This window comes from Pan troglodytes, chromosome 3 (genome assembly GCF_028858775.2).
Source record: "Pan troglodytes isolate AG18354 chromosome 3, NHGRI_mPanTro3-v2.0_pri, whole genome shotgun sequence".
In the NCBI taxonomy this organism is placed as follows: Eukaryota; Metazoa; Chordata; class Mammalia; order Primates; family Hominidae; genus Pan; species Pan troglodytes.
In genome coordinates, this window is record NC_072401.2 from 145,680,305 (window position 1) to 145,708,225 (window position 27,921).

The following is a 27,921-nucleotide window of genomic DNA, read 5'->3' on the forward strand; positions in this document are numbered from 1 at the left end:
AGAGAAAAAATAATTATTTACTGGATAAAAGATGGAGATAAGTATCAGCAGAGCATCCCAGAGAGGGAGGAGCCTGAGACTGAGGGACTAGTGGATGGAGGGAGCGGAGATGCAGACTTGGGAGAGATGGAAGAATGAATGACACAGAGGGGGTAATCTGAGCAGCAGGAAAAGAATCCAGAGTGCCTCTTAAGGCCCTGCCAATTCATGTAAAACAACTCCAGCAAATTTTATTAAAAAGTTAAACAATACAAAATAATTTAATACCTTCCATAAATTCAGTGTTTGTTATGGCTGGATATCAGGTTGAGTTGCAGGAATCGTGCTCAAGAGTCAACCAAGTAAAGGAAATGTTGTTGATATTCATATAAGCAGTAAGAATTAATTCACATGATTTTATATTGACAAAGGGAGAGCGATTAGCATGAGTCTTAAAAATGCTATTTCTGAAAATGGGTAAATAAATGTCACTATTCTTACAATGGACTATTAGAGCAACTATTAAAATCATGTTTTCAAAAATAGTTAAAGATATAGAGACTCAGGATAAAATGGGTAAGTGGAAAACAGCAAGATCTCAAAATTGTGTATACACAAATAAAATCCTATTTAATTCTTTTTTCCTCTGGGTTGTGCTGTCTTCACCTGGAATACACCTACTCCTTTTTAGGTGGCCTCCAATTCTGCTTGGGGTCTTCATTGAATAGTACTTCCTCCACGAAGCCTTCCCTGACTTCCTGTCTTTGTCAGGTGCCCCTGCTCTATACTTGTGTGGTTCCATCTTCTTGCCTTATCACAGGACTTATTACACTACGTTGCAATCATTGTGTCTCCACTGGACTACAGTTTTTAAGTGGACACACTCTGACTATGGCTATCTTATTTACCAATGAGTGCTTGGGGCACACTTGACAATAAATATTTCTCAAATCAATAAATGACAAATGAATATTGCAGTGCAGAGGAAAGCAACTTCTCACGGGCAGTCCTGGGTGTATAGGCTGATCATTTTTTATATATCCTGCGGGTAACCTATGTCATATCCTAGCTTCAGGTTCCCTCCAGTATGGAGGCCCATTGCTAAGGCAGGAAGGGAAAAATGAAAAGGAAACTCAGCCTAAAACTCAGCTTTCATACCTTCTTCAGCCTGGACTGGTCCGAGTCTGAGAGTGCTTTCTCTTCCATGACCTCCCACTTTCCTTTCCTGCAGAATCACATCTTTAGCAATTCTCTAAACTCCTGTAGTGCTCACACATGCCTGTTTATTAACGCCTGTCTCAGGTTGTTCTGAACAATCTGTTCCTTTGTATTTGTGGGTCCTGTCTCTGTTGTTCTGTTTCCAGCATCTGGCACAATGCCCTGTAGAGTACCTGGCCCTATTAAAGTAAGTCAAAACCTGGAGGGTTCTCAATGAGGAAATCAGAGGTCAGATTCAGCACCTCACACAGGGTGTGAGGAAGCTGAGCCGTATAGTGCCCTCTAGTGGCGTCTCTGCACAATGGAAGGAAAAAATGTGAGCCCTGAAAATGCAACAGAAAAAAATATACATCAGATTACATATTTCTCTTTCAGGCATTCCCTAATCTTATTTAAATTTTTCAAAAATATTTTTACTGAAGTACACATTCAGAATTATCATAAAATTCTACCTATGAGCTATATCATGCAAATTATTAGATAAATCCACATCTTTTAAGAATTTTGACTCTTTGCATAAAATAAAACAAGTACTTTTGAGGCATTTGATCAAACATAAAAAACTTATCCAATTTTCTTGATACTACATGTCTTTAAGCTATTTTTTGAATTGCCTGAGTCATTTCTATGACGTAGTTAAGAAGGATGAAGTTCAATGTTATAATCTAGGAAAGGCAACTTGGATCGATCAACACAAACTTATACCTTGCTTGTTTCATGACAGAGAACCATTCATTTTTGTCAATTACTTACCTCTCAACTATTTCAGGCTTAGATTATTCCTGAAGATGGTTGCATGCTAGTCTGATCTGCCAGTGGAGAAGTCTGCTTTTCATGTTTTGCATGGAGGAGTGGAGAACAGGGGAGGGGCAGGAAAGTTGAGGCACAGTGGTTTATACTACTAGCCTCCTTGGTACCTCCTCGCCTTAGAATTGTCCAGCCTCCTTTGCCAGAGTAGTCTAAGAACTTTCCCTGACTTTTGTTAGTTTATCATTTCAAAATTTTTTAAAATAAAAAAACAACTACAAGTTAAGACAAATCTAACGCTCAAAGTAACCCTGTTAGAGAGGCAGAACAGATATTAGCATTCTTATTTTATTTTTTTTTATTTTTATTTATTTATTTTTTGCAATTAACTTGTACTTTATTTTGAAGTTGTGACTGGAAAGTTGTTTTAAAGTCTGTCTTTAAACTTACAAAAATTATGTCAAATTGCTCCTAAGAGAGGATCAGTAGAGATTTAGTTCTTATAGTATTTCCTAAATTATATTTGGCAAATTAGATTTTCAAAACAAGAATTTAACTTATTATTAATTCTTCATATTTACATACTTAAACCTCAGGTAGAAAAGTATTACAAGCTATCAGTGACGTCTGCAATATAGGAGGGAAAGGTGAGTGCAAAGAATAACACATATTCTATATTAACAGTAAACATAGCTATTTCTGTTCTCCCTCAGCTACCAATAACTGTCTTAAGCCTGCAGATTTAAAACCGCTGGGTTCATTCACTCATTCAGCCATTTATTTTTGTGAACATCTCTTAGGCAGTCATGTGCTGTGCTAATCCTATCTGACTCTTCCCTCTCCTTCATCCTTCAAACCCCATTAGTGGCCAAGTCCCATTAATTTGGGCATGTCCCACTTCTCCTCTTTCCAAATTTCTGAAGTATAGGTCAAGTCCTCATTAACCACTGAATATGCACCAAATGGAAAATTATGCAGTCATTAAAACCACTCATAAAAAGTATACAACATGAAGAAAATCATTCAAGTAAAAAGAACAGAAAACTGTACAAAATATTATATAATCACATCCATGTAAAAAAAGAATTTGGCATGGAAAAAGATGAAGAAAATAACATACTAAGAGGATCTCTGGTGAACAGGTACTTTGCCTTTATGTTTCTGCATTTTGCAAATTTCCTGTAATAAGCAGTTATTATTCTAGAAGAAAATATAAATGAGCTTTATTTTTAAAACTTACTATTTTAGTTAGATAACAAATTATTCCTGAGGTTCAGAACTGCATATCAGAAATAACCAAAATAAACACTCAAGCATGCAGCTAATTCTTTAACCTAATTCCTTAAAAAGTAAAAGGTACTTTTACCCATGCCTGTTACTGCATTTCCACATGCCTAGAAAACCTCTCCTCTACAATGTTCCAGTGAGACTCTGATGTCAGCTTCCATAAAATAAGTTGTTCTTACCAACTATTCCACATTATTTTTAAAACTTCAGTGATCTGCTTTCTCCTGAACTCTAATTCTCATTTTTCCTTCAAAAGCATCCTAGATTTGCCTTTTCCTATTACCACTGGTACCCACTGGTACCTGCAATCCTCTTTTCTCTAGGAATCTACCCTTAATTCTAGTACAAAACTAATCTTTAAACACTGCTTTCATAAAATCACTTGTCTTTCCGAAATGTGCAAGAGCTTCCACTTGACTCAAATCTAAGCCTGTTGTTGAACCACAAATCTCCACTCGACCTTACATCTTATTTCTTCACACCAGGCAGAACTACACTGCTCCTTATATTTTAACCATGCCTACTCTGTTTTCATTGTGCTATTCCCAATTTTCCACGTAAAATGTCCTTCTTCTGGCCCCTGTTAATCTAAAGGCCAAGCTCAAGGCCCACTCCAAGTCCTACCTCTTCCATGAATCATCTCTTTAGGTATTCCAGCCTATACTCATCTCTCTTCTGATTCCCTGTTGCACTTACAGTTAGTATCACAAAGTATAACAATTGTTCTGTGACCATTGTGTATAGATTGGTTTTGTTTCCACAAATAAGGTACTGGACAAATAAGGTACCAGAAAGCAGAGACCAACAGACCCAAGGAAAACGCTAGACACATAAACAGTTAATACTAAATGAATAAATTTTTTCTACAGTCAAAATACTAATGCTCCAAACCATTTTTAAGTCGCCTTATTTGAAGTTATGTGAGCCAAAAAGTAAATCTGTCTCACGTTTTATTTTTATCCTGCCAAAATTTAAAGTCTATAACTTGGTAGAAAAAAACAATCGGACAAGAAAGTTTAATTTTCATCTCACTTCATTTTATCTGGTAAAACCAGGACTTTAGGAATAAAGTAGAACTGTACATTTCTCCCATCTCTTCTGCTCCTTTCAGAAGTATCTCCAACTCAGGAGATATGGAAAGTACCTTCTTTTCTTAAATTATATGGTAATATTTTTGTCTGTTACAAAAATAATAAAAAGACATGCTCAACACATAATTAACCATAAGACAGTCAGTCTTTTTGATCAACTCAGGAAATAATTCTTGAACTACTTTTTGTTCAGAGAAAAAGTGCAGGATCTAGCGAAGTAATGTGGTTGCTCAAGGTATCACTGAGCATGCCCAGTTGTTCCTATTCTTCTTTCCTTTCCCTAGTTTGTCAAGTGTCTCTGAGGACTCAAGTCAAGTGTCTCTGAAGACTTACCCTTCCCATTATTCTACCAAACCTAAACCTAAATTCAGCCCAACTGGAGACATTAAATTCTCTAGGTTTTCAAGGGTCACAGCATTAAGAGTCTAGACAGCCTTGAGATAAGTACCAAGTTTATATAACACGAGTTAATAAAATAAATGGTCACAAGGACTCTTCCATTCAGTGTAGATTAACAACTATTTGCACACAGGCTTAAGCAGGACGAGCAAAGTGGAAAAATATTGCGCTAGTAGTATTTGTTCGTTTCCCAAGAAAATCTAGAAAAGAACATCTTTTTAATTGACATGTCAATAAATATAAACTACTATATTATTTATAATGTTAAGCTACCTGAAGCATGCCTCCCCTGATTCTGTGGCATTCTTTGGAAGAGATCATGGTTGTATTCATAATATCTGTAGTCTTCATGTGCACGATCTCCAAGTGGCCGCTTTCTCTGACCATTAAAAAAATTGTCTGAATAATAATATCGGGAACCAGAGTCTCCATTTTCAACAGCAAAACTAACTTCCGTTACCAATGACTGAGAAGAACCATACTCTCTAGGGACATCTGCTAGACTTCTGGCAAGATAAGAAGGTGCAGATAATCTGTTGCTTTCTCTTCTCATTATTTCATGAGGTGTTCTTTGAATTGGAGTTCTAAGGAAACTCTGGTTTCTTGAAACTACTCCATCTCCAGAAGTTGAAAAGGCATTAGGGCTTGAAACTGGAAGACAGATATCAGTTCGTCTTGGAATTGTTGGACCATGCCGGATGAATGAAGGCATAAGATTCCGAAGCAGAGGCGACGTCTCCTTTTTCACGTACTTCCCCTGCACCTCGGCCGGCTTGGACACTTCGTTTTTGGTTTTCTGTCGGGACAACATCCTTCTCGACGAGGCCCAAGGCCGCGCTGAACTGCCTCCCTAGGGCTCCGCGCCAGGCGCCGGCCGTCTCCGCCGCCGCCGCCTCCTTCCCTCCGGAGCCGCCGCCGCCGCCGCCGCCTCCGCCTGTCCGGAGCCCGGGGTCGCCCGCAGGGACTGACGCATGTTCAGGGCGCTAAGCGCGCCGGCCGCCGCTCAGTCGCTGGTCAGTTCCTTCCCGGAAGTCGGCCCGCTCTGCGACGCTGCTCGGGGACGCCGTGAGGAAAGCCCGGGGACGCCATGAGGAAAGCCCAGCGACGCCGGGCCAGCGCATTCTTATTTTATATATGAGCAAACTATGGAATGGAAAAGAGATTATGAGTGTATTACTTGATTTGATTTGCCCTAAGTGTTTTTTAAACGTATGGATTTAGCGCCAACATTTAAAAAGAAGGTATATATTAATTAAAAATCAGGAATTGATTTAATTAAAAATTTGGCTCCTCTTACAGGAAGATCTGGCAAGAGTTAGCGTGCAGTTCTACATTGTGACAATCCATGAGAGATAAGGACTGGCTGTCTCTTGGGACAAATAGGCTTTCTTGAGTCTGGTAAGTGCTCCACCTGATGCTTGCTTCCATTTCTTAGATTAGGTTCTACTGTGGTAAGGCCTCAAAATCTCAGTGTCTTGCAGCAACACTGGTTCATTTCCTGCTCACATTACATTTGGTCTATGACGGTGACAAGTTCCAGGATCCAGACTGAAGGAGCCACCCCCATTTGGAATATGCTGTTCTTGTTGCAAACTGGGGGAAAAAGGCCAAATAAGGAATGGCTTTTAATGCTTCCTCTCAGACATGGTATGTGTTATTTCTTTTTCTCACGTTCTATTAGCCAAAGTAAATCAGTGGCCAAGCTGACCTCAATGGGACAAGTAAATATAATTCCTCCAAATGGAAGTCCTGCAAGTCATAGGTCAATGGTGAGGCTATATAAAACACTTACGGGAAGGGCCCTAATAATTGGGAGCGAAAACACAATCCATCACATTCATTTATACTCTTTCTAAGCTTTTGGCATTTGGGTTTGGAAATCTAATTTGTTTAGGAGTCTTCTTCAACACCTTCTAGTGATGAGATTTCTTTAACCCAGTTTTCAGTTTCCTTTCTTTAAAATTATAATGAGATGTGATGTGCGTTGAAGAAACCCCAGAGGTGAGAAACTCTCATCACTGCAATGGTGACATAGACAGTGAAAAACTGTTCGCAGTTTCTAAGTCCATTGTGCTATACTGCTGGAATCAGGTATCATACCTAATCTTTCTGCTGAGAATTGATAGGTCCAGCTTGTTCTACATCCAAATAATAATTCAACCAATGATTTGTGAGCACCTACCGGGCACTGTGCCAAGTGTGGAAGACACAACCTTCAGTACCTCAAGTTTCCCTTCAGGAACTGACAGCTTAATTGGGAAACAAATAAATTAAGAAGGCAATTGCATTATGGAGTGTCAAGTGGATGATAGTAGTAAGCAAAGGGTGTTATAAGGGTACATAAGAGGGGTACCTAACTCAGACTTGGGGTTCTGGAAAGGTTTTCCAGAGCAAGCAATGAGACCTAAAGGATGAGTAGACAAGTCATGGGAGAAGTAAGAACATTTTAAGCAGAGAAAACAGCATGAGCAATGGTGTGATATCAAGAAAGAGAGAGATAGTGCAAGAGTACACAATGTAGTAGTTTTCAAAACTGTTTGAAATTTTAATCTCACATTTGTTGTTTTCAACGTCTAGGATATCAATTCATTCTGCCGTTTACCTTTGTAAACATGAATTTAGGCCTGGTTCTCTATATGAATACTAGAGGAAGTTTATTGATAAAAGAAGAGAAACAAATATGTAGTCGTTTCTAAGATTTATTTTTATTAGAATGTAACACTCACAAACTGTAAGTGTGTAACTCATATGTATATATACACACATATACACACACACACATACATGAATATATGTGTGAAACTGTCACTCAAATCAAGACATAGAACATTTCAGATGTATTCCAGAGATCATGGTGGATGGGAGGCAGGACTGGATTGCAGCTCCCACTTGGACAGACACAGCAGCGTGTGGAGGCTTGTATCATGAACTTTGACTGCAGGAATAAATCAGGAAAGCCGAGAGAACCCACAGACCCTCTGAAGGAAGTGGATTGCTCCTGCAGGTCTCAGGAGACACCCCAAATGCTGTGGGAGCCCAAACTGCAAACTGTGGAAGTGGGAAAGGGGAATAGTCAGCTCCTGAACACACATCCTCACTGGGGAACCTAAGGGTGTAGATCACAGGAGAAGATTTTGACCTTACTTGGAACTGAGTCAATTTAGAGAGCCAAGTGACATACACTGCTAGAGAAAGCAGCGCGAAAAGCCCTGTGGGCTCACTGGGTTCCCTAGCCATCCATTTCTGCCTTGCGTCACAGGGGTCCTTGAGGAGGGCTACCAGAGGCACTGGGAAATGGTCACAAAGAGAAGGAAACTTGCAGCTGAACTTTGTAACAATTTGAACAGATTGAGAAGTCTCCTGGCCAGAACTTGGGGGAGGGCATGAATCCAGTGTGCAGACTCCACAGGTGGGGAAGTACCAAAGCCCTACTTGCTTTTGCAGCTGGGAGGCAGGTAGCCTGGGGAAGATTCTCAGCCCTGCTCACCCACTGCCTTGAAACAGACTCGGTGCTGTTGTAGGGGCTATAGTGGGAGTGAGACCAGCCCTTCGGGTTATGTGGGAACTGGGTGAGGCCTGTGACTTCAACTTCCCTGACAACCTGCATGGGATAAAATCAGGGATAAAAATCACTACAGCTCTGCTCTCAGGAAGCCACATCCCTAGGAAAAGTGGGAGAGTACTACATCAAGGGAACACCCTGTGGGACAAAAGAATCTGAACAACAGCCTTGAGCCCTAGACTTTCCCTCTGACAGAGCCTACCCAAAAGACAAGGAACCAGAAAGCCAACTGTGGTAATATGACAAAACAAGGTTTTTTAACACCCCCCCAAAATCTCACTAGCTCACCAGCAGTAGATCCAAATGAAGGAGAAACCCCTGATTTACCTGGAAAATAATTCAGAAGGTTAGTTATTAAGCTAATCAAGGAGGTACCAGAAAAGGCAGAGCCCAATTTAAGAAAGTGAAAAAAAAAATGATACAAGAAATGAAGGGAGAAATTTTCAATTAAATAGATAGGATAAATAACAAACAATCAAAACTTCAGGAAAAAATGGATGCGCTTATATAAATTCAAAATGCTCTGGAAAGTCTCAGCAATAGATTCCAACAAGCAACAGAAAGAACTTTAGAGCTCGAAGATGAGGTTTTCAAATTAACCCAAACCAACAAAGACAAAGAAAAAAGAATAAGAAAATACAAGCAAAGCCTGCAAGAAATCTGAGATTATGTTAAACAACCAAACTAAGAATTATCAGCCTTCTTGAGGAAGAAGAGAAATCTAAGTTTGGAAAACATATTTTGGGGAATAATCAAGGAAAACTTCCTGGCCTTGCTAGAGAGCTAGACATCCAAATACAAGTTCAAAGAACACCTGGGAAATACATTGCAAAAAATCATTGCCTAGGCATATTGTCATCAGGTTATCTAAAGTTAAGATGAGGGAAAGAATCTTAAGAGCTGTGAGGTAAAAGGACCAGGTAACCTATAAAGGAAAACCTATCAGATTAACAGCAGATTTCTCAGCAGAAGCTCTATAGACTAGAAGGGATTTCGGCCCTGTCTTCAGCCTCTTTGAACAAAATAATTATCAGCCAAGAATTTGTATCCACCGAAACTAAGCTTCATAAATGGAGGAAAGATACAGTCTTTTTCAGACAAACAAATGCTGAGAGAATTTGGCACTACCAAGCCAGCACTACAGGAACTGCTAAAAGGAGCTATAAATGTTGAAACAAATTCTGGAACAATATTAAAACAGAGCCTCTTTAAAGCGTAAATATTACAGGACCTATACAACAACAACAACAACAAACAAACAACAACAACTGAAAAACAAGGTATACAGGCAAGAAATAGCACAATGAATGGAATGGTACCTCACATCTCGATACTAACATTGAATCTAAATGGCCTAAATGCTCCACTTAAAAGATACAGAATTAAAGAATGGATAAGAATTCATAAAGCAACTATCTGCTCCCTCCATGAGACTCAACTGACACATAAGGACTCACATAAACTTAAGGTAAAGGGGTAGAAAAAGACATTCCATGCAAATGTAACCAGAAGCAAGCAGGAGTAGCTTTTCTTTTTTTTTTTTTTTAATTTTATTATTGTACTTTAAATTTTAGGGTACATGTGCACAACCTGCAGGTTTGTTGCATATGCATACCTGTGCCATGTTGGTGTGCTGCACCCATTTACTCATCATTTAGCATTAGGCATATCTCCTAATGCTATCCCTCCCCGCTCCCCCGACAACACAACAGTCCCCGGTGTGTGATGTTCCCCTTCCTGTGTCCATGTGTTCTCATTTTTCAATTCCCACCTATGAGTGAGAACATGCGGTGTTTGGTTTTTTGTCCTTGCGATAGTTTGCTGAGAATCATGGTTTCCAGTTTTATCCATGTCCCTACAAAGGACATGAACTCATCATCTTTTATGGCTGCCTAGTATTCCATGGTGTATATATGCCACATTTTCTTAATCCAGTCTATCATTGTTGGACATTTGGGTTGGTTCCAAGTCTTTGCTATTGTGAATAGTGCCGCTATGAACATAAGTGTGCATGTGTCTTTATAGCAGCATGATTTATATTCCTTTGGGTATATACCCAGTAATGGGATGGCTGGGTCAAATGGTATTTCTAGTTCTAGATCCCTGAGGAATCGCCACACTGACTTCCACAATGGTTGAACTAGTTTACAGTTTGACCAACAGTGTAAAAGTGTTCCTATTTCTCCACATCCTCTCCAGCACCTGTTGTTTCCTGACTTTTGAATGATCGCCATTCTAACTGGTGTGAGATGGTATCTCATTGTGGTTTTGATTTGCATTTCTCTGATGGCCAGTGATGATGACCATTTTTTCATGTGTTTTTTGGCTGCATAAATGTCTTCTTTTGAGAAGTGTCTGTTCATATCCTTTGCCCACTTTTTGATGGGGTTGTATGTTTTTTTCTTGTAAATTTGTTTGAGTTCATTGTAGATTCTGGATATTAGCCATTTGTCAGATGAGTAGGTTGCAAAAATGTTCTCCCATTCTTTAGGTTGCCTGTTCACTCTGATGGTAGTGTCTTTTGTTGTGCAGAAGCTCTTTAGTTTAATTGGATCCCATTTGTCAATTTTGGCTTTTGTTGCCGTTGCTGTTGATGTTTTAGACATGAAGTCCTTGCCCATGCCTATATCCTGAATGGTATTGCTTAGATTTTCTTCTAGGGTTTTTATGGTTTCAGGTCTAACATTTAAGTCTTTAATCCATCTTGAATTAATTTTTGTATAAGGTGTAAGGAAGGGATCCAGTTTCAGCCTTCTACATATGGCTAGCCAGTTTTCCCAGCACCATTTATTAAAAAGGGAATCCTTTCCCCATGTGTTTAAAAGAATGTGATGCCTCCTCCCCAGCCACTTGCTCCCTCTTGCTATGTGATACACCAGCTCTCCCTTTGCCTTCTACCATGATTGGGAAGCTTTGTGAGGCTTTCACCAGAAGCAGATGTCAGCACCATGTTCCCTGTACAGCCTGTAGAAACATAAGTCAAACTAAACCTCTTTTCTATATAAATTACCCATCCTCAGGTATTCCTTTATAGTAATGCAAAATGGACTAACATACTGGGGGAGCCACATTATCTTCTTCCAAAAGCTGTTTCAAGACCTCTCCTCAATCACCTCTTTTATCAGAGCCCTGGTCCAGGGTGTGCACTGCCCACCACTATGCCCTACATGGAATTCATGGACACAGCCCCTTCTCATTCCTTCCCAGGGACAGCTAACACAAGACTATCATATATGAAATAATTTTACTAAGGGTTTAGAGACAAGAGAGAGGAATTGCAGCAGAGAGGAGAAAACAACACTGTGTCTGAAGCCTGCAAGCCATCTTCATAGGGAATCCCCTCTCGGTCAGCTCTCTTCTTGATCCTGGCCTGTCACTGTATTGCTATGATTCATTCCTCAGGATTGAATTCCTTCTCCTTTTTTTCTTACTTCCTCAGGACTCCAAACTCCTGGCTTTTCCTGTATTCTTCCTCAGTTATTGAGGAAAAGCAGAATATTCCTTAGTTTTTCTTTTTAAACCCAAATTTCTGATTCAGAGAGGTACTCTCCTACTTTATTAAGCAGAGAAATACATCTCTTTATTGACTATGTTTTCTAAAAAAAGTCTTTTTTAATGAAAAATCAGTTCTCTCTGTACTCCGGATAAATTCTACATCCCGATCAGAGAGTTTTTAAAATATACTATTTTTTCACCTACTCAGATAATTGCCTCTCAGTGTAACAAATACTATGGTGGAGGTAAGTGCAAAGTGAAAGCTGTTAGAGCTGGAATATAGGGTCTGAGACCAGGCTGTAAACAGCTGGAGATGAGCCCCCAGCAAAGATTTTCTGGATAATGTAATATGAATTTTGAAGGATAAGTAAGGGTCAACAAATAAAAATAGAAAGGAATAGCGGAAGGAGTAAATATGGTGACTAAATGTGGAATATGCTGGCTTTGAAAGACTATGGGATATTCAAGTGGAGTAAATGTCCAAATATCTATGATAATTGAAATCACTGGAAAGAGTAAGTTTAGCAAGAGTGAGAGGAAATAGGGCTAAAATGTACACTGGAGAACTGAACAAAGCATAGGAAGAAGAGTGGCCATAACGGGTCCAGAGAAGGAATGGTGTTGGAGAAAGGAGAAATACCAGAGAAGGGAGGTGTTCCTAAAGTCACAGAAGGACAAGGAAAGAGGATTTTAAGAATGGAAAAACAGTCTTCAATACTGCAGAGGGATCAAGTAAGAATGATTAAGATCATCCACAGGGTTTAACACCAGCGATGTCATCCAGGCTCTTACATGATGAAGCTCTCCTAAGATGGGTCAGAGCTCAGCAGCCAGGTGCTCAAACTGAGATTTTTCTTCTCTTGAGACTCAGATTTCTGCTTACAATGTTGTATACTCAGACATTCATTCTGAAGTTCCATACCTGGTCATGCAAGAGCAATACATTTCTCTTTGAAGTTTCTTTCTTGAGCAATAGAACATCTATAGCACTGACTCCTGTTGCCTTTGTTATCTCACAACAATACGAGTGTCTCTCCACCTAATAACTCCTTCCTACTAGTCTAGTCCTCAGTTGTTTTCCCCTTTACCTTTCTTAGGAACTTACTGGGAATAGGCAAGTCATAAATGAAAATGAGTGTCCATTCCAGATGTATTAAAAATATAAGTCAAGTCACAGTAGTTATTTTCTCAGAATCCTCTAATAGTTCCCCATTGTACTAAGAAAATCAGCCAAGGGCCTACACGATCAGTCCTTCCTACCTCTTTGACCTCGTCTCCTTCAACTCTCCCCTTTAGTAATTCTGTCTTTTGGGCTGCTACTTCAACAAGTCAGACCTCAGGACCTTTTCGCTTTGATGCATCCTTCTGGAATACTCCTTTGCTATATAATTTCTTGGCTCATGTCTCTTTTAAGATCTTTACTCAAATGTCACCCTTTAAAGATAGCTCCCTTGACTAACCTAAATTGCAACCAGTCTGTAACAATCTTTTTCTTACTTCCCAGCTTTAATTTTTTCTGTAGTACTCCTGACCATTTAACATACTATATACTCTTTATCTCACTAGATGTAAGCTCCAGGAGAGAAGGATTTTTGATTATGTTTTTATTTCTGGATCTTCAGAATCTATAATAATTCCTGGCAGAAAATAGACTCTAAATAAATATTTGTTGAATAAATGAACGAATGAATAATAAGCTGGTCACTCCTCTCCACCTGCTCGGTCATCCCTGCAGGTCTCCCCACCTGCTAATAACCCCTCTCCACCTCTCCACCTAACTAGGGGCCTCTGTGGCCCTGGGGACCTAGAGTAGTCCTAAGACCATCTGACTAGTAGAGGATGGGAGAATGGTAGTGGGGCATGAATGGTGGGATGTAGGAGAGAACACAGAGGAAGATTTCAAAGTGGGAAGTGTTGGGGAGAGCTCAGGCAGGTTCTATTGGCTGCAAAATTGGAGATTAAAGCAAGTAAACAAATATTTATTCATAGGTGTAAGCATTTGTTTTAAGAGGGGCAATTTGAAGGGTACCGAGGGCTCCGGTCCAGTAGAGTTGATACTGCAACTTTTCCCTCAGTTCCTTTGGCTCTGCTTTTACCCTTCACTTATCCTATCTTTCTTTCAAATTTCAAACTTTTCTTTAAAAAGTGCTACTGCCCTGTATTGCCACTTTCTGCTGTCAGCTTGGTTGTTGAAGTAGAACATGCAGACAAACCACAGGAAGCTTTTCTTTTGTGCAAGTCAGAAGCTGAGATGAGTTTCTTTTTTTTATTATTATACTTTACATTCTGGGATACATGAGCAGAACGTGCAGGTTTGTTACATAGGTATACACATGCCATGGTGGTTTGCTGCACTCATCAACCCATCATCTGCATTAGATATTTCTCCTAATGCTATCCCTCCCCTCGACCCCCACCCTCGACAGGCCCCAGTGTATGATGTTCCCCTCCCTGTGTCCATGTGTTCTCATTGTTCAACTCCCACTTATGAGTGAGAACATGCGGTGTTTGATTTTCAGTTCCTGTGTTAGTTTGCTAAGAATGATGGTTTCCAGCTTCATTCATGTCCCTGCAAAGGACATGAACTGAGACGAGTTTATCTATCTATACTTTACATATGAGAGATCAGCAGGACATGGGTTTGAATGCAGTGGTTTGAGTAAGAGTTTTTTTGAATTTTGTTACAAGGGCAACTGTTTCTAAAACAACATTTTGACCCAGTTGAGCTGTGTTTTTTACATCCCTTCAGTGGAGTCTCTCTCTCTCTTTTTTTTTTTCTCTGAAAGCAGATATAGACTGTAGACACAGACTCAGTCTTCCCCAATACATGCCAAAAATGTGATCTGGCTGTTAAAACAGAACTGACAATTCTTCAGGCAGATATTTCAAGGCTAAGTGTTTTTCCCAAGGCTGAATATTTGATTTAAAGCAACAAAACAAGCTGGCAGTTACAGGCTAGACTTGAAACATTCTCAGTATCAGTGAGGAAGTGCATCGCGTGCCCTTGGGTTTTCTTCCCAAGGCATCTAAGAAGCAGCCAGATTTCCAGTTTGTGTGAACCAAATGGCAGCCTAAGGAAGTGACAGCACTTACCCTCTTTTGCATCAGCAGTGGTCAGTGAGTAAAATGAAGTGAGCCCCAAACTTCCTCTTAATGTTACTTTATCAACCAAATTGTTCTACCAGGATACACTTAATTTCCTATTTTTCCTTTAATAAAGGTGAAAAAACCAAAGTAGATATATTGCTAGATACATGAGCTTTGCTTTAAATTAAAACCCACTTCCTTCCCAGAGCCACGAGAGATGAAATATGAGTTTATGTTCCCCCAACAAATTGGAGGACACATTTATTTCAGAATTCAACAGAAGACAGGGAAAGACTAATAGGAAGAAAAAAAAGAAGACTATTATAAATAATTTTACAGAAGAACAAGAGATTTATGTCTTTTTCCATTGTACACAAGGTTGTTTCATAATCTCTTGTGAAAGATTAAAAACTACTGAGCATACTAAGACACTTCTCTGTATTTATAACCCATTCTCAAATTGTGATTTAGAACCCTGGGCCCTAATTAGTTAAGTGATATTGACAGCAGATGTGATACTTATGGAAAAATGTAACCTTGGGTGACAGGCTCTCTCTCTTTCTCTTTCTGTGTGGGGCGTGTGTGTGTGTGCCTGCGTGCGCATGTATGTTGACCAAATAATTATATTTTACTACCTCAACTCTTATTAAATTATGCAAGGTGTCATGCTTCCACATACATGGCTTACTGAAGGCAAGCCTCACAATAAGCCTATGAGGACGAGGGTGTTACTATTTCTCTTTTGAAGAGAAGAGAGCCGAGTTTCTGAGAGGCTGAGAGTCACACAACTAGTAGGATAGGACAAGGTCACCTGAATGCAATGACCTTTTCACTGCCCCATAAGATTTCACCCACCCATCCATCTACTCAGCATTAAATCAGAACTTCCTACATGTTATGAGTTTTTAAAAATGGTGACAAAATATACATAACAAAATTAACCATCTTAACCATTTTTATATGTATAGTTCAGTACTGTTAAGTATACTTACATCATTATTCAACCAATCTCCAGAACTTTTTCATCTTCCTAAAATAAAACTCTATAGCCATTAAACAACTTCCCATTTTTCCCTCCCTAAGCCCCTGGCAACCACCATTTTACTTTCTGTTTCTGTGAATTTGACTGTTGTAGATACCTCATAGAGTGGAATCATACAGAATTTGTCTTTCTGTGACTATTTCATTTAGCATAATGACCTCAAGATTCATCCATGTTGTAGTGTATGTTAGAATTTCTTTCCTTTATAAGGAAGAATTTACAACATTTTGTTTATTCATTCTTCCATTAATGGACAGGTGGGTTGCTTCCACTTTTCGGCTATTGTGAATAATGCTATAATGAACATGGATATGCAATAACTTCTTGAAGCCCTGCTTTTAATTCTTTTGGATATATACCAGAAGTGGAAAAGCGGGATTGCATGGTAATTCTATACTTAATCTTTAAGAAACTGCCATACTGTTCCACAGTGGCTGCATCATTTTATGTTCCCACTAGCAGGACACAAGGGTTTGAATTTCCTTACATCTTTGCCAATATTTATTTTCTGGTGTATGTGTAGTTTTTATTTTTTTATATATATTTTTTCTTATAGTATCTGCTCTTATTTGAATGTGTCCCTTCCAAAATTAAGGTTAAAACTTAATCCCCAGTGTGATGATATTAAGAGGTGGGGCCTTTTGGAAAGTGATTATTAAGTCATGAGGGCTTCACCTTCATGAATGGATTAGTGCCTTATAAAGGGTAGGAGAAAACTACTTAGGCCCTGTTGCCCTTCCTCCTTCTGCCATGTGAGGACACAGTGTTCATCCCCTCTGGAAGATCAGCACCAAGGGGTCATCTTAGCAGCATAGAGAATAAGCACTCACCAGACACTGAGTCTCAGTGCCTTGATGTTGGAATTTCCAGCCTCCAGAACTGTAAGAAATAAATATGTGTTCTTGATAAATTATCCTATTTGTGGTATTTTGTTATAGCAGCACTAATGGATTAATACAGTAGACATCCCCTCTGCCTTGTTTTTTTTTTTTTTTTTTTTTTTTTTTTTGAGACGGAGTCGCGCTCTGTCTCCCTGGCTAGAATGCAGTAGCACTATCTCTAGCTCACTGTAACCTCTGCCTCCCAGGTTCCAGCAATTCTCCTGCCTCAGCCTCCTGAGTAGCTGGGATTACACACAGATGCCACCACACCCCGCCAATTTTTGTATTATTAGTAGAGGCGGGGGTTCCACCATTTTGGCCAGGCTGATCTTGAAGTCCTGACCTCAAGTGATCCGCCCACCTCAGCCTCCCAAAGTGCTGGGATTACAGGCATGAGCCACCAAACCTGGCCCAGTAGCCACCCTAATGTGGTTTGGATTTGCATTTCCTAATGACTAGTGATGTTGAGCATCTTTTCTTGTTTCTTGGCTACCTGTATTTCATTTTTGGAGAAGGTTTATGCAAGTTCTTTGACCATCTTTTGACTGGATGTGTTGCTGAGTTGTAGGAATTCTTTATATATTCTGATATTAACCCCTTAGCAGACATGATTAGTAAATATCTTCTCCAATTGGACATGGGTATTTATATATTTCATATAGTTTTTATGATAACCCTGCAAAGTGCCCACTTTATGGGGGAAATAATTGAGGTAGAAATCATTTCATGAACTTGTCTAGGGTTTCTCAGTCAGTGCCAGGTGTCATATTGTCACTGTGGATTTCTGGTTCCAAAGAAAGTGTTGTTTCTACTACATCCTGCTGTCTGAACACATTTCTTAAAATATTTCTATCCTTTAAAAATAAAAGCAAAATAAAAAAATGGAAAAACAATACAAGAAAAATAAACCAAAAATCTTGATGAAGTTTTAGGCAAACACAATTATTAGTAAAGGTACATTAAGCCATGTTTATAGTTAGACATCATAAAAATAAAGCTTATGGAAACTTCTGATTGTTACATGATGAGTATAAGGTAGTTTTCACCTTTATTGTGCTACATTTAATGTTTCATAAGATCCTCTTTCAGTGAGCTTCCTAATAATGTAGTCATTACTGCAAGTTAACATTTTCCTTGACTAAGAGGCAGAGGACTCCTTATGCACTGGAGTACCTGTGAGCTGTTTGGTGGAGAGGAGGTTATCTCATTTTTCCAGGTCATACAGTAAAAAAAAAGCGGGATGATTGAAATTTTATGGAGCATACTTTATCTGATTCTTCAAAGTAAAATAAATGCTATTGAATGACAGAAAATCAGTTTTATATTCATTAAAAAGTTGCTAAAGAACAAAAGACCAAGTCTAATTACTTAGATACCTAAAGTTCCATATTTTTAACTTCATTTACTTCTGTAAAGACAAGTATTTGCATAGAAAAGTTTCTCTACAGAAGATGCCAGTTTCCTGAAGGAGGAAATTGATTCCTGAAAGCATTAAAAAGGTGAATAGAGATGAGAAGGATTTTAAGGTCAGTAGGCCATAGAACTACATGGCATCTCCAAGAGACCTCAAATTTCTTTTTGGGCTCCACAGTCTTTTCTTAGAGATCAGATCCCACTCTTGAAGTTTTTTCTGAAACCCCAAGGAACCCCATCTCCTTGGGCCCAGGTAGATAGGGTGAGTATAGTTAACAATAATTTATTTTGTATATTTCAAAATAAATAACTATAAAAGTAGATTTGGAATGTTCTCAACACAAAGAAATGATCATAAATGTTTGACGTGATGAAAATCCTAATTACCAATATTTGATCCTTACACATGGTATGCTTGATCAAAGTATCACATGTATCCCATAAATATGTACAACTGTCATGTACCTATGAAGATTAAAAACAAAAACAATGAATTGACTGTATTAGTTTTTTTTGTTGTTGCTATAACAAATTACCATGAACTTAGTGGAATAAAACAAGAATTTATCTTAAATTTCTGGAGGTCAGAAGTCCAAAATGGGTCTCACTGGGCAAAAATAAAAGTGTTGGTATGGCTGGGTTATTTCTGGAGACTCCAGGGGAGGTTCTGTTTCTTGCCTTTTCCAAATTCTATAGGTCACTCACATTTCTTGGCTTATGGCCTCTTTCTCCATCTTCACAGTCAGCAACATCAGACTGAGTCTTTTCATGCTGTCATCTCTATGATTCTCTCCCTTGGCCTCCCTCTTCCACATTAGGGACCCTGTGGTTACATTGGGCCCACCTAGATAATCCAGGATAATCCACCCTTCTCAAGGTCAGCTGATTAGCAACCTCAATTTCATCTTCAGCCTTACTTCCCCTCTGCCATGTAACAACATATTCACAGGTTCTGGGGGTTGGGATGCAGACCTCCTGGGGTGGGACATTACTCTGCCTATCATATTGACTGAATGAACAAAATGGAAAAAATAATCTTTGCCTAATCATCTATGTTTTTTTGATTCAAACAATGATTTTGAATTTGATAATGTACAAAGACCTAAAACTTCAAAATAAACCAATGTACTGGAAGATTGTATCCATCACTTTAAAAAGTTGATTAAATATCTCATGACTTTAAAAATAATAAATTACAATGATAATGGAAGATCAAAAATGATTGATTTCATAGACTATTTAGATCTATACTCTGTAGAAATAGAACCAAGCACTTTTACCAGAAGAAAGAAACCCAGCTATGCAAAGGCTTGAAACCATTGTTTTTATTTTATAACTGGCCTGCTGATCATCATAAATAATTAATATGGACTGAGGGAGTGCCCCAAATCTCAAACATGTTATTTCCTATCAACTTTGGATACAGATCCTCTGCTGGAGCAAGCCAAATGAACTACAGTGTTTCATCATTATTCTGCTGGGAATCATGCTTAAAGATCTATGCTAAAACTTCATTAAAAAAATTTCTGTGACATACAACAATGAACTCTGTTCTTTCTACCAATAACCTCATTGACTGACATTTTCATAATCAATATAAGCACTTAATTGATTATCCACCCCCATCCACCTAGAATCCATTTCACCCCACAAAGTAAACCAGTTTTTATACCTTTTTCCCATCGAAGAAATAAAACTCTACAGAAACACAAACTGTTTGACTCCAATCTGAAGGGCATGTACAGTTACATACTGAGATTTCAAAAGAGTTACTAATAGCATCTAGAATATGACATTCTCTCATGTCAAAATGCACTTTGGACCAGTTTCCCCAAATCACACCCACAAGACAGTTTTGCATCCTGATGCCTGCTACATCTACATGACAAAAATGACCAAATCAGGAAAAGTAATAATCTCATTTGGAATTTATAATCTCACATTTCTTCTTCATTATAATCTCAGTCATGAGAGTTCTTATTTGTCAAATTTTCTTTTGAGATAGTGCTATTGTGGATGGCTTCCAAGTTTTAAGGCACAGTTGAAAGCCATGCCCCTGAAAATAGATTTCTAATTCACATCATACTGCTGTATTTCTGGACACTTGTCATCTCATGTTCATGCAAGTATACATCAGAAAGCTGTCAATTCTGGCCAGTAATTTCTTATTTTCCACATTACTCTTTTTAGTCTAAATTAGAGCTTCCCATGCCTCATCTTACTTCAATATTGAGAACCTATCCCCATTTTACAGGTAATGAAAATGAGGCTAAGCAAAGTGAATACACCTAAAGTCATACTGCTAGAAATGGCAGCGTGGGTATTCTCACAGGCTCTGAGGCATGCGTCCAAGCTACACCCACCACATGTGCTGCGTCCTAGTGCATCTCTCAGGGAGGCTGGGACCAGGGGAAGTGAGGAGATAAGGTGATAGTTTTCCCAGGACCCTTGGCCTCTACTTGCTCTTTAAATCCTTCTTTAGAGGGTCACAATCCACACTTGGGAAAATGGTCTGAAGAGTAAATATTCATCTAGTAAGATTTATGCCCTGAAGTCTTCTCTGTATTTTATTAGTAGGAGAGCAAATAGGAGGCCTCTGATTGAGAGTTGGTCACACACAGTGCTCACTCTGTCACAATATGGTGAAGTCCCACTCTCTGAAACATCTAAGCACTGATCTTGACTAAATGCAAACAATTGTTCAGCATTCTATTATTTATATGTTTTTAAAACTTTTAATTGTAGTAACAAGCACATATGAAATTTGCCTCATTAACCATTCTTAAGTCTATAGTAATCCCCATTTCTTCCTTCTCCCACCCCCCACCCCGTAACAACCATTCTACTTTCTATTTCTATGAAGGGGACTATTTTAGATCCCTCATATAAGTGGAATCATACAAATTCATTTCTTTTGTGAGGGACTTACTTCACTTAGCACAAGATCCTCAAGGTTCATTCATGTTGTAGCCTGAATGGTATCTCATATATACCACCTTTTATCCATTTATCTATTGATGGGCACTTCGGTTGTTTCTGCCTCTTGGTTTTTGTGAATAATGCTATTATGAACATGGGTGTACAATATCTTCTTGATACTCATATATCTAATAAGTAGTTAATACCCAGATTAGATAAAAAAAACTCCAGTAACTCACAACAGTAAAAAAAAAAAAAGCAGTTAAATAATGGAAAAGAACTTGAATACAGATTTCTCCAAAGATGATATACATATGGCCAAAAGTATATAAGAAGATGCCCAATATTGTTAATCATTAAGAAAATGCTAAGCAAAACCACAATGAGATATCACCTCACACCCATTAGAATTTCTATTAACATAAAAAATCAGAAAATAACGTGTGCTTATATATTTTAACATTCATTAGTTTTTCATTGGTTTGATACACTAAAATAAATCATTCTATGAATTTATAATGCCATTCAAATAAAAATGTGCTCCAGTTATTGTTTGATGACCTCTGGTCATGGCCTCTCATTCACTGGGCAAGAGGAAGCCCAGAAGCAGTAAGAGAAGCTCAACATAGTTCTGCAGCACCTTCACAAATTCTGTACTCAGCATGCTTGTCTTATTACTTTTCTGGTCTTTAGGTTGGAACCAGAAAGTAGTCTCACCCCTGGATTCTTTATGTCCTTGAAAGAGTTATTGACATATATTGTTTTCCTTTTTGGATTAGCATCATAGTTCATAGAATCTTCTAGGCTTGTAGGATCTGTTGCTTAGTTTATAATAGACAAAGGTCTAGCTAGCTCATATTGTTCTTTTGTGAAAAGTAGAAAAAGATGGCCTATTTGGAAAAGCTCACCCTCATGGGCCATGTCTTAGTAAGCAGAATGTGGGACTGAACTCAGCATCCACATACCTATTCACTCAGATGCCCTTTTGCAATGGCCCAGGAGAGTAATTTTAGACATTAATTCCTCTTAGAAGATTTAAACAATGTAGTAGTTTGTAACATCACATAATTAGATCTCAAAACAAGCCTTCTGTATTAGTCTGTTCTCACATTGCTATAAAGATCTACCTGAGACTGGGTAATTTATGAAGAAAAGAGGTTTAATTGACTCACAGTTCCACAGGCTGTAAAGAAAGCATGGCTGAGAGGCCTCAGGAAACTTACGATCATGGCAGAAGGTGAAGGGGAAGCAAATACATCTTACCATAGTGGAGCAGGAGAGAAAGAGAGTGAAGGGGAAAGTGCTACACACTTGTAAGCAACCAGATCTCATGAGAACTCACTTACCATCATAGGAACAGCATGGGGAAAATCCACTCCAGAAAATCCACTCCCATGATCCAATCACATCCCACCAGGTTCCTCCCCCAAAACTGGGAACTACAAATTGGCTTGAGATTTGGGTAAGGATACAGAACCAAACTGTATAATTCTGTCCCTGGCCCCATCTAAATCTCATGTTCTTCTCACATTTCAAAACAAAAGCAGCATGACTTCTCAACAGTCCCCCAAGTCTTAGCTCATTTGAGTGTTAACTCAAAAGACCAAGTCCAAAGGATTATCTTAGACAAGGCAAATCCCTTCTGCCTATGAGCTTGTAAAATAAAAACAAGTTAGTTACTTCCAAGATACAGTGGGAGTACAGGCATTGGGTAAATGCTCCCATTCCAAAAGGGAGAAATTGGACAAAACAAAGGGGCTACAGGCCCCACGCAAGTCCCAAACCCAGCAGGGCAGTCATAAATCTTAAAGCTCCAAAATAATCTCCTTTAACTCCATGTCTCACATCAAGGGCACACCCATGCAAGGGGTAGACTCCCAAAGCCTTGGGAAGCTCTGCCTTTATGGCTCTGCAGGGTACAGCCCCTGTGGCTGCTTTCACAGGCTGATGTTGAGTGCCTGTAGCTTTTCCAGGAGCATGGTGTAAGCTGTCAGTGGACCTACTATTCTGGGGTCTGGAGGATGGTGGCCTTCTTACAGCTGCACTAGGGAGTGCCCCACTGGGGACTCTGTGTGGTGGCTCCAACCCCACATTTCTCCTCTGCACTGCCCCAGTAGAGGTTCTCCATGAGGAGAAGTCTGCCTGCAACAGGCATTTTAATACATCCTCTGAAATCTAGGCCGAGGCTCCCAAACCTCAACTCTTCCCTTCTGTGCACCTGCAGGTTCAACACCATGTGGAATCTGCCAAGGCTTGAGGCTTGCACCCTCTGAAGCAATGGCCCAAACTGTACCTTGGCCCCTTTTAGCCACAGCTGGAGCTGGAGTGGCTGGGATGCAGGGTGCCATAACCTGAGGCTGCACAGAGCAGCAGGACCCTGAGCCCTGCCCACAGAAGCATTTTTCCCTCCTAGGCCTCCAGGCCTGTGATGGGAGGGGCTGCTGTGAAAGTCTCTGAACTGTCCTGGAGGGATTTTCCCCATTGTCTTGGCAATTAACATTCAGCTCCTCTTTATTTATGCAAATTTCTGAAGCCAGCTTGAATTTCTCCCCAGAATGGGTTTTTCTTTTCTACCACATATTCAGGCTACCCATTTTTCAAGCTTTTACCCTTTGCTTCCCTTTTAAACATTTGCTTATGCAAATGAGTGTAAGTTTTTAAAAGCAGCCAGGCCACATCTTGAATGCTCTGCTGCTTGGAAATTTCTTCCACCAGATACACTAAATCATCTTTCTCAAATTCAAAGTTCCACAGATTGCTGGAGCAGGAACACAATACCACAAGTCTTTTTGCTAAAGCATAGCAAGATTGACCTTTACTCCAGTTCCCAGTAAGTTCCTCATCTCCATCTGAGACTACCTCAGCCTGGACTTCACTGTCCATATCACTATCAGCATTTTGGTCACAACCATTCAACAAGTCTCTAGGAAGTTCCAAACTTTTTTTCACCTTCCTGTCTTCTTCTGATCCTTCCAATCTGTTCCAGCCTCTGCCCATTACCCAGTTCCAAAGTCATTTCCACAGTTTCAGGTATCTTTATAGCAATGCCTCACTTCTCTGGTAACAATTATCTTTATTAGTTTATTCTCACACTGCTATAAAAAACTACCTGAGACTGAGTAATTCCACAGGCAGTATAGGAAGCACAGCTGGGAGGCCTCAGGAAACTTAAAATCATGGTAGAAGACAAAGGGGAAGCAAGCACAGCTTACCATGGCAGAGCAGGAGAGAGAGAGTGATGGGGAAAGTGCCACGTATTTTTAAAACAACAGATCTTGTGAGAGCTCATTCACTATCACAAGAACAGCAAGGAGAAAATCCACCCCCATGCTCCCATCACCTTCCACCAGGTCCCTCCACCATCATGGGGAATTACAATTTGACATGAGATTTGGGTGGGAGACAGAGAGCCAAAGCATATTACCTTCTTTTATGACTTGATTTTTATAAGTTTTTTACCCCTCATTTTCTTTTATGACTAGACTCCCTATGTGACTAATCTGAGCTACTTTTGTGCTGTGATGCCAGGAGGTGAATTTCTCAAAAGAAGTTGGCATCTCTGATTCAAAGAGCAACACAAGTGAGGAGGATTCCCAAAGGGCTAACGACATAGCATAGCATTTTAACTAATGGGGGCAACTGTTCATTTGCTACAGACAGATTACAATCTTTAGCAATCTTCTACTTGTTCAGAAAGCTTTTTCTTTCTCTGTATTTAATTTTTGTGTGTATCTGAGATCTTTCTATTATTTATTCCTGTGTCCTTGGAGGACATGATATAGACTCCTTCCCTGCTGAGAGAATTAAATATTTGAAAGAACAAGTTAATGAACACATTCTTACATTGTGCTCAAGATGTTACATGAAATGTAGGGCAAATAGATCTTGTTGACCATCTGACTCAATTTTATAAATGAAAGAAGTGTAGCCCTTGATATGAATGGATGGAATTGAATCTTTATGCTTTGGTTATTTTTAATCAACATTTTATTCTAAAAGGCCATTTCAGACCATATGTAAATGGATTAAAGAAATTAAAGTTCAAGACCTTGACTTCTTTCGAATAAATTGTCAAATATATTATAATACTCAAGTATCGGGTGTATTTGAAATTAATTTGAAGATTCTAGGTCACTCACTAAGAAAAAATAAAATAGTAACTTAAAATAGAAACTGAATTGGCAAAATTTATTTTATTTTTCTCTTCATATTTGCTAGTTTAATCATTATTAAGATTTTACTTATATCTAAAGATTTTTTTGTTTACAGTAATAATATCACATTAAGGAATATAGACCAATTAAGAAAGTACATTCTTTAAATAACTCTATTGATGGCTACAACATACACTTTCAGTCTTTAAAGTATTGTTTCATGCTATGAAATCACTTAATAGCTTCAGAGAATGAGATAGAGAAGCGCAGTTGTTTCTCTAAGGTAATTCAAGGTTGACTCTATAAAACAAGCAATTGTAGGTATAACAAATCTGTTTCTTTGAAGCAAGAGATGGTGTTAATGTTAAGACAGTCTAGGAAACAGACAGACTCCTAGTTACCAAGGTAATTATGAATTTTTAATATCACCGAAGACCCATAAGATCTCACCATCCCAAAAAAAAAAGTATCATTTCCAATGTGTATTTTCTTCTCTTTATGCTAATTACCTTTTTACCCAATCAACAGTCTTATTTCATCGTATATCAAATATAAGTTTCCCATATTATTGATTGCAGACTACAAGTCAGATATTACTGTGAGGCTTTGGTTTTTACATCTTTGATAGAAGATATAATTTAACCTCAGTTTTACGTACTGGCTGTTGCCTGCCAACGTATTGCTTAAAGAACATCCAACTTATAAGGGCTGTGAAGGACCTCTTCAAGGAGACCTACAAACCACTGCTCAATGAAGTAAAAGAGGACACAAACAAATGGAAGAACATTCCATGCTCATGGATAGGAAGAATCAATATTGTGAAAATGGCCATACTGCCCAAGGTAATTTATAGATTCAATGCCATCCCCATCAAGCTACCAATGACTTTCTTCACAGAATTCGAAAAAACTACTTTAAAGTTCATATAGAACCAAAAAAGAGCCCGCATTGCCAAGTCAATCCTAAGGCAAAAGAACAAAGCTGGAGGCATCATGCTACCTGACTTCAAACTATACTACAAGTCTACAAAACAGCATGGTACTGGTACCAAAACAGAGATATAGACCAATAGAACAGAACAGGGCCCTCAGAAATAATACCACACATCTACAACCATCGGATCTTTGACAAACCTGACAAACACAAGAAATTGGGAAAGGATTCCCTATTTAACAAATGGTGCTGGGAAAGCTGGCTTGCCACATGTAGAAAGCTGAAACTGGATCCCTTCCTTACACCTTATACAAAAACTAATTCAAGATGGATTAAAGACTTAAATGTTAGACCTAAAACCATAAAATCCCTGGAAGAAACCTAGGCAATACCATTCAGGACATAGGCATGGGCAAGGACTTCATGTCTAAAACACCAAAAACAATGGCAACAAAAGCCAAAATTGACAAATGTGATGTAATTAAACTAAACTGCTTCTGCACAGCAAAAGACACTACCATCAGAGTGAACAGGCAACCTACAGAATGGGAGAACATTTTTGCAACCTACTCATCTGACAAAGGGCTAATATCCAGAATCTACAATGAACTCAAACGAATTTACAAGAAAAAAACAAACAACCCCATCAAAAAGTGGGCAAAGGATATGAACAGACACTTCTCAAAAGAAGACATTTATGTGGCCAACAGACACATGAAAAAATGCTCATCATCACTGGCCATCAGAGAAATGCAAATCAAAACCACAGTGATACCATCTCACAGCAGTTAGAATGGTGATCATTAAAAAGTCAGGAAACAACAGGTGCTGGAGAAGATGTGGAGAAATAGGAACACTTTTCCACTGTTGGTGGGAATGTTAACTAGTTCAACCATTGTGGAAGACAGTGTGGCGATTCCTCAGGGGTCTAGAACTAGAAATACCATATGACCCAGCCATCCCATTACTGAGTATATACCCAAAGGAATATAAATCATGCTGCTATAAAGACACATGCACACGTATGTTTATTGCAGCACTGCTCACAATAGCAAAGACTTGGAACCAACCCAAATGTCCATCAATGATAGACTGGATTAAGAAAATGTGGCACATATACACCATGGAATACTATGCAGCCATAAAAAATGATGAGTTCATGTCCTTTGTAGGTACATGGATGAAGCTGGAAACCATCATTCTCAGCAAACTACCACAAGGACAAAAAACCAAACACCACATGTTCTCACTCATTGGTGGGAATTGAACAATGAGAACACATGGACACAGGAAGGTGATCATTACACACCGGGGTCTGTTATGGGGTGAGGGTGGGGGGAGGGATAGCATTAGGAGATATACCTAATGTAAATGATGAGTTAATGAGTGCAGCACACCAACATGGCACATGTATGTATATGTAACAAACCTGCACGTTGTGCACATGTACCCTAGAACTTTAATAAAAAAAAAAACTCAAAAAAAAAGAACGTTTAGAAGTATAGGCTGCGTGATTATTGATCATACTCAGCAAAGCACTGGCCTGAGGTACAGCTAAATCAATCTTCACACTTTCCTGCTTAAATTGATTAACAACTCCACAAAAAATAGACTTATTTACAAAGGAAATGAGATCTCTTTCCCTAAAGTTTTAGATTAACCTTGAGATACCTGTGCCTTTTTGTGTTAGAGCGCAATTATTTTATAAAGATCA

The 27,921-nt window shown here is 38.9% G+C and overlaps 1 protein-coding gene and 1 long non-coding RNA gene across 3 annotated transcripts in view; one reads left to right on the forward strand and one right to left on the reverse strand.

Annotated features, from left to right (window-relative positions):
* LOC100609966 (glycophorin B (MNS blood group)) overlaps window positions 1-5,598 on the reverse strand; it is a 35,020-nt gene extending 29,422 nt beyond the window's left edge. Inside the window, exon 1 of one of the 2 annotated variants that reach the window (XM_016952283.4) lies at window positions 4,995-5,598. In XM_016952283.4, coding sequence (XP_016807772.2) covers window positions 4,995-5,532 — 538 coding nt within the window. In that variant the 5' untranslated portion in view covers window positions 5,533-5,598. The remainder of the gene's footprint in view (window positions 1-4,994) is intronic. The other variant, XM_009448361.5, reaches the window with a different exon arrangement.
* LOC129143851 (uncharacterized) overlaps window positions 1-6,434 on the forward strand; it is a 53,945-nt gene extending 47,511 nt beyond the window's left edge. The window contains exon 3 of the long non-coding RNA XR_008547792.2: window positions 6,021-6,434. This is a non-coding gene — a long non-coding RNA (uncharacterized LOC129143851). The remainder of the gene's footprint in view (window positions 1-6,020) is intronic.
* Window positions 6,435-27,921: the final 21,487 nt, after the last annotated feature.